This window comes from Tenrec ecaudatus, chromosome 11 (genome assembly GCF_050624435.1).
Source record: "Tenrec ecaudatus isolate mTenEca1 chromosome 11, mTenEca1.hap1, whole genome shotgun sequence".
Lineage (NCBI taxonomy): Eukaryota > Metazoa > Chordata > Mammalia > Afrosoricida > Tenrecidae > Tenrec > Tenrec ecaudatus.
The window spans coordinates 66,458,480-66,464,948 of record NC_134540.1 but is presented as its reverse complement, the minus strand read 5'-3'; the positions used below and the strand labels follow the sequence as shown (position 1 = coordinate 66,464,948).

Below are 6,469 nucleotides of genomic sequence, written 5' to 3'. Positions count from 1 at the left end.
GTCCAAAATCAAAGCCTCTCAGAAGGTTCTTCCTTGCTCCTTCTTTACTCTGGTCACAAAAACAACCAAAATGAAACCGCCATTGAGTTGACCCCGATTCATAGTGACTCTGTAAAAGAGGTTAAAACTGCCGCCTGTGAGTTTTTGAGACTAACTGCTTGGGAGAGTGAAATGTATGTCTCTCCCCCGTTGCTCTGGCAGTCACTGGCAATTCTTAGCCTTTTGGTTTGTGGGAACCTAACGTCAATCTTTGCCTTCCTCTCTCTGTGGCCATCTTCCCTGTGTGTCCCAGTCTTTTCTTAGGAGGACATTGATTCTATGGCATTAGAGAACACTATTTTAGTAGGGCCTCTTTTAAGTAATTGCATGTGTAAAGACTGTATTTTCAAATAAACAAGAATGAGGTGTGTCCGTCTGGGTAGACTAGAGAAACAAATTCATAGACACTCATATGGTATAAGAAAGAACCTTATATACAAGAGCAATTGTACATTAAGAAAGCATCCCAGCACAGTCCAGTCCAAGGCCTTAAGTCCAATATTAGCTCATCTGTCCAGTACCAGTCTATAAATTCCTCTTCAGACTATTGCAGCATAGGCAATGATACTGAATGCAGGAAGATCACAGGCCAGTGGGTGGAAAGTCTTGTGGATCCATTGGCGGTTGAGGCGTCTCGGGGCTGGCAGGGTTCCTCCAGCTCGGGGCACTAGCACAGTTCCATGTGTCCTGTCAGCTGCAATATCTCCCAGGGAGTGAGCCTAGAGAGAGAGTGTCTCCCACCTCCTAGGAGGAATACAGGAGTTTCCAGAATCCTCAGGAGAAGGCCATGCCCACACAGAGGACTCATTGGTTATATCCTGATTGACAGACTAGCCTCCACCGCTTGACTATTAATCCTCAAATTGACAAATGATTATGTAACTTCCCTATGAGGTGTAAGGTATTGACTTACCATTTTAGAGGACAAAGTTTAACTCAACACAATCACCAATATCTAGTCTCATTACCATATCAAGATATAGTCTAATATTTCACACTTGCCCCCACAAGATATTTCACACAATTCTATAGGGGTCACGATATGCTCATATTGAAGATAAATACTTGTGCAGTCATCCGACTTCTTTTATTTCCCTTTCACAGAATTTAATCCAAACTTGAAACATTAAAGATACTGAGACCAATAGGGAGTAAAGAAATGAGAGATGATTTTTCATTGTAATTTTCAAAACGTTTTATTGCGCATTAGGCAAAGGTTCACAGAGCAGTTCATTGATTTTACATCCAACAATTCAGGCCCATTTTTCGAGGCGATGCTTTCGTTACAACCCCCTGGGACAAACATGGTGTGCTAGGATGGCGTGTGAAACTCACATCTGGCACAGACCCAAGAGGAACTGAGTAGGCAGGGACCGCTGCTCTGCAGCTGGAAAGTTAGACCTGCCCAGCCTCTCGTGAATTTGCATGTTCCCCCACAGAACCCATTTCTGTTCTTCAGAATCCTTATGAACTGGTTCCTCGGTGATCCTGGGCAGAGAGTCTCAGACAAGGTCAGATTGAACATGGCTGCTGTGACTCAAGTCATCTACCTGCTTTTATACTTCCCAGGTGAGGAAGGGAGCAGATGGACTCCAGAGATTATGAGACTTTTTTCTTCCTCTCTGTGAGATCCTCCCCATGGAGTTCATGGGTCTCACCACCATAACATCACATCAGACATTCAAGTGCTCTCTAGTTAGGGGGACCATGACAGGTACAAGGGTTTACTTGGAAGAAAATGGAGTGGAACACAGTTAACAATAGTGACACTCTGTTTCGCTTCCTTCTCAGCTGCCAACGGAGTCATTGTGATGACTCAGTCTCCACCTTTCCTCTCGGTGTCTCTAAGAGAGAGCGTCTCCATGAACTGTGAAGCAGATAAGGATGTGAGTGATTACGTAACCTGGTATCAGAAGAAACTGGGTCAGCCTCCTAAGATTCTCATCTATGATGCAGACAACAATTACGCTGGGGTGCCAGCCCGGTTCACTGGAATTCAGGCTGAGAGAAAATTCATTCTCACAATCAGCAATATAGAGGCTGATGATGCCGCTGACTACTACTGCCAGCAAGATTATGAAGTTCCTTACACAGTGATATAACCCTGTACAGAAACCTGTCTCTCAAGCTGGTTGTATGTGAAGGTGGCTGGTTTCAGCAGCTGCACTCTCGCTTCTGGTCTGGCCAGAGTATTGGGGAAAGTTGGGGTTTGCAGTATACAAGGTCTGAAGAGGATGTTAGTTCTTTGAAACTTACCTCCTCGATATCATAAAACCCCTCAATATTTCATTACTTCGTCAAGACCTAAATCTAGTTCGGTGCTAAAACTTACTTTGTTCAAAACACAGAGAGTCCGAGTCTCTTTTCTGAAAGGAAGTGTTTTGTATTTAAAGACAGAGAATTAGGTGATGGGAGGTTGGAGGAGAGTCCGTATTAACCACAAGAGGAGCAGCAACAATATGAGGTGATTGGAATTACCACGACAGGGTCTGGTTCACCCTAGTCCTCGGCGACTATGACTCTACAATGGCTTCTCATGAATCCACTGCCATCAAATTAATTCTGATGAGTAATGATTCCATAGACCAGAACATGGTTTTGAAACTCTGTGTAAGGTTTTCAGTGGCTGCTTCCTCTGAGGTGGTGAGCCAAGTCTTTCTTCATCATCTGCTCTTCGTCTGGAAGCTTCCCTGAAACCCGTTCACTGTGGGTGACGCTGCTGGCATTGGAAATACCAGCAGCATAGCTTCCAGCGCATCCCAGCCACCCAATAGCCAGCACAATGCGACAAACTGATAGACACGTGGTGGACATGTCAAGAGAAGCCAGTCCCTGGAGAAGGACGTCTCATTTGGTGAAGCAGAGGGCCAGCGGAAGAGGACAGTGCTTAAGGAGAGGGACTGACATCACGTCCTGGCTCCCACAGTAGGCTCCAACACAGCAACAAGGGTGAGGCTGCTGCAAGACTGGGCAGCGTGTTGTTCTGTGGGGCATAAGGTGGCGATGCGTCAGGCAGAACCGTCTCGACGGCGCCTGTCCTAACTGCCTGGTCTTGGCAAAAGGGACTCCATTTTGAATCCGGTGCCTTCAGCTTGGCTCTCAGAATTCACCTCTCATAGACCTCCCTTTCACTGACCTCCCTCTCACTGATCTCCCCCTCCCCTGTTCAACCTTCAAATTCCTGGAGCCGGCTCCTCCAGGAGCCAGAATGTTTTCTGAAGATAAGCACACTCCACTCTACCCGTCCTTGGCATATAGATAAGGTCAAAGACCTTCTCCCTTCTGAAGCACCTGTGTGCACAGATCCTCCCCAGTTTGGATCCTTCCAAGCTGTGCCTGCCAGCAGGGATATAAAAACGCAGCCTAAATTTCCCAAGGTGCGGTTTCAAAGGCTCAGTTCCCTGAGTTGCTGAATCTGCCCGCAAGCCTCCCAATAAAGCCTGCTTCTAAATTTTGCTGATTGGATCTTTGGTTCTGTTTCGCGCCCCAAAATTCCTTACACTAACATCCTCAACAACTGCAACAGCACGGTCAGAACTTCCTCTTTGGGTTTCCAGGGCGGCACCTCTTGACAAGAGCAGAACGCCTCCTCTTTCTCCCCAGGAGACCTTGCAGAGAGCAGGCCAATGCATAGCTTACTACCCCGCTAGAGCTCCTGTCTTTCTGACTGGCTAATGTTTTACAATTACATGCAACTTGAAAATAGTGATGTGTACAAGTCTAAAAAAACCAATAATGGGGTCTATTCCAACTGCTGGGGATGCAGGTGACAGACCAGACCTGCCAGCCTCCGTTCCAGAGGCTGCAATCTTCGCAGAAGCGAACAAACACAGCTTTCTCCCACCCAATGGCATCTGTGCGGAAGCCCCGTCAGAGCAGGGACTGGTCACTCCTGACAATAGATCCAAAGTCAATGAGATTAAGTCTTGCCATTATTGCTTTTAAGGAGCATTCTAGGTGTATTTCTTTCAAAACAGATTTGTTTTTTTCTTTTGGAAGTCCATGGTAATTTCCAAATTCATCTCTAGCACCAAAATTCAAATATATTGATTCTTCTTTGGTTTTCCATATTCCATGTGCAAATTTCACCTACATAGGAGGCAATTGAAATACAGTTACTAGGGTCAGGCATACCTTAGTCCTTAAAGTTAATTCCTTGCTTTCCAACACTATAAAAAGTTTTGTGAAGTAGATTTACCCAATGCAATGTCTTTTTTTTTTTTAATCTCTGGACTGCTGCTTCCATGAGCATTGATTGTCGATCAGAGCAAGACCAAATCCTTAACAACTTCTGTTTTTTCTCCATTTATCACAATGTTGCCTATTGTTCTCCTTGTAAGGACTTTGGTCTTTACATTGAGCTGTTCTGTAATTTGTGCATTCTGTTGGGTCTTTTTTTGTTGTTATTGAACAGGTGCAAATGTCAATCTCTTTGGTCAATTGCCAACTTTCCTGCCACAGATGAATAAGTGCTTCCAGGGCAAGATAAGCTAGCTGAGATATTACAATTGGTGTTTCATCAATTCTTGGATCCTTTTATTTTTTGCTTAGGCTATAGAGCAGCTTTTCAGTGCAGGATCTATGCATTTTTAGGGGAAGGGAGGTGCTATTTAGATCTGTAAGGCTTGAAATGACAGGTAAAAACAGCTAGTTCATTAAACATAAGCTTGATGAAGTGAATTCTTATTAGACATTTAGATATTTGTATTTTGTGAGGTTTGCCTAAGAGGTTATTTCATTCACCAATTTCTTCTTAAAAGAGGCTAGTCTGTTTGAATTTTATAGATTTATAAGTATATATAGAGAAAGACTGGTGTTGCAGTGGTTAAGTATTTCCTACTAACCTGCAGGTTACCAGTTCAAAGGCACCAGCTGTTCCATGGGAGAAAGACTTGGCCTTGGGGTCTGTCGAGATGACAGTCTTGGAAACGCAGTGCTATGGCTCTGCTCTGTCCTATTGGGTCTCTGTGAGTCGGGACCCAATTCATCACCACCTATCCAGTCTTTCAGGTTGGTTCCTTCCTCTCAGTACTACTTTCTTTTATTTGCATTAATTTTAATTTGTATTAATTTTCCTCCAAACACTTAGAATGCTATCATCCTCTTCACTCTTTTCACACTGCAGTACTCATCAAGGGATTTGCATTCTGTTCCCCTGGGAGGACCTTCCCTTGCAAGTGTGCGATAAAAGGCCAGTCTTAATCAGTCTTTAGGGCTCATCAGTTCCACTTATCAACATGAGGTTCTCAGCTCAGCTGCTGGGGCTGCTTCTGCTCTGCGTCCCTGGTAAGAACAGAAGGGAGATGAGGAGGAGGTGGCGTGGGGTGGGGAGAGTCAGCTCTGGAGGCCCCAGGGTTCCCATGTCCATTCTGTCCGCATCTCAGATGCAGGGGCTACTGTTTAGGACGGGAGTGTCAGTTTTGACCTAGGAATGTGAGGAAGAAGCTAGAAACTAGAAGGATCTGCTTGTCCTCTGGGGAAGAGATTGACACGGAATGAGGGAGATGGTGTAGAAAACCTTCCGCCTCATATGTTTTTGGTTCTTTGGTGTGACTGGATATTTTTGAGCTATGAATAAAAATCACTCAAATAGTCATAAAATGAAATCATAGTTCAGTTTAGAGCAAATAACAGAAGAAAAAAAATAAAGAGATTGCATCATGTTTGCCCTTAACCTTGAACTTTTCTCTCCTTACTTTAGCTTCCAGAGGAGCTATTGTGATGACTCAGACCCCAGCCTCCCTGCTCATCGTCCCAGGAGAGCCGGCCACCATCTCCTGCAAGGCCAGTGAGAGCGTGGTACATACTAACGGAAACACCTACTTGCATTGGTACCGGCAGATACCAGGCCAGACTATTGAGCCCGTGATCTATGAAGTTTCCAAAAGGGCCCCTGGAGTGCCTGAGAGGTTCAGTGGCAGTGGGTCAGTGTCAGATTTCACTCTGAAAATCAGCAAGGTGGAGGCTGAGGACGCTGCAGTGTATTACTGCCAGCAATACAAACAATATCCTTCCACAGTGGTACAGCCCTGAACAAAAACCTCTGTGTGTGTGGTGGGCCAGCTGCCCAAATGAATGGCCTGTATGGCTGAGCAGACACAGTCTATTCTCTGAGTCCAAAGAAGAGGAAGACCCTAAAAACCTCAGGGGAAGGATCTGGACATGAGTGCCTCGGCCATGCCTCCAGTGCCGGTAGTTTGGGACCCCATCAGGTGCACCAACCTAAGCATGGCAGAGCTAACAGGGAGGATGGAGGCGGTCCCAGTGCCTCTGAGCAACCAGACCTGAGCCACAACGAGCTGACTGGGAGGGCATCTGAAACCTCCCTGGCTGTGAACACTTGTCAGTTACAATGGTCAACATGACACCAGGCAATTGACACAGATAAGTGGCCACACAAGTTGAATGCATTTTGGAATTGTTACTTACA

General features: G+C 45.4%; 2 gene segments (V, D, J or C); both read left to right on the top strand.

The window, feature by feature from the left end:
• Window positions 1–1,562: 1,562 nt before the first annotated feature.
• On the top strand, window positions 1,563–2,141 carry LOC142460954 (Ig kappa chain V-V region MOPC 21-like). The segment is given in 2 exon segments: window positions 1,563–1,608; window positions 1,831–2,141. Coding segments are annotated over 2 exon segments (357 nt in total).
• Window positions 2,142–5,276: 3,135 nt separating this feature from the next.
• On the top strand, window positions 5,277–6,072 carry LOC142460952 (immunoglobulin kappa variable 2D-29-like). The segment is given in 2 exon segments: window positions 5,277–5,325; window positions 5,741–6,072. Coding segments are annotated over 2 exon segments (381 nt in total).
• The last annotated feature ends 397 nt before the right edge of the window (window positions 6,073–6,469 follow it).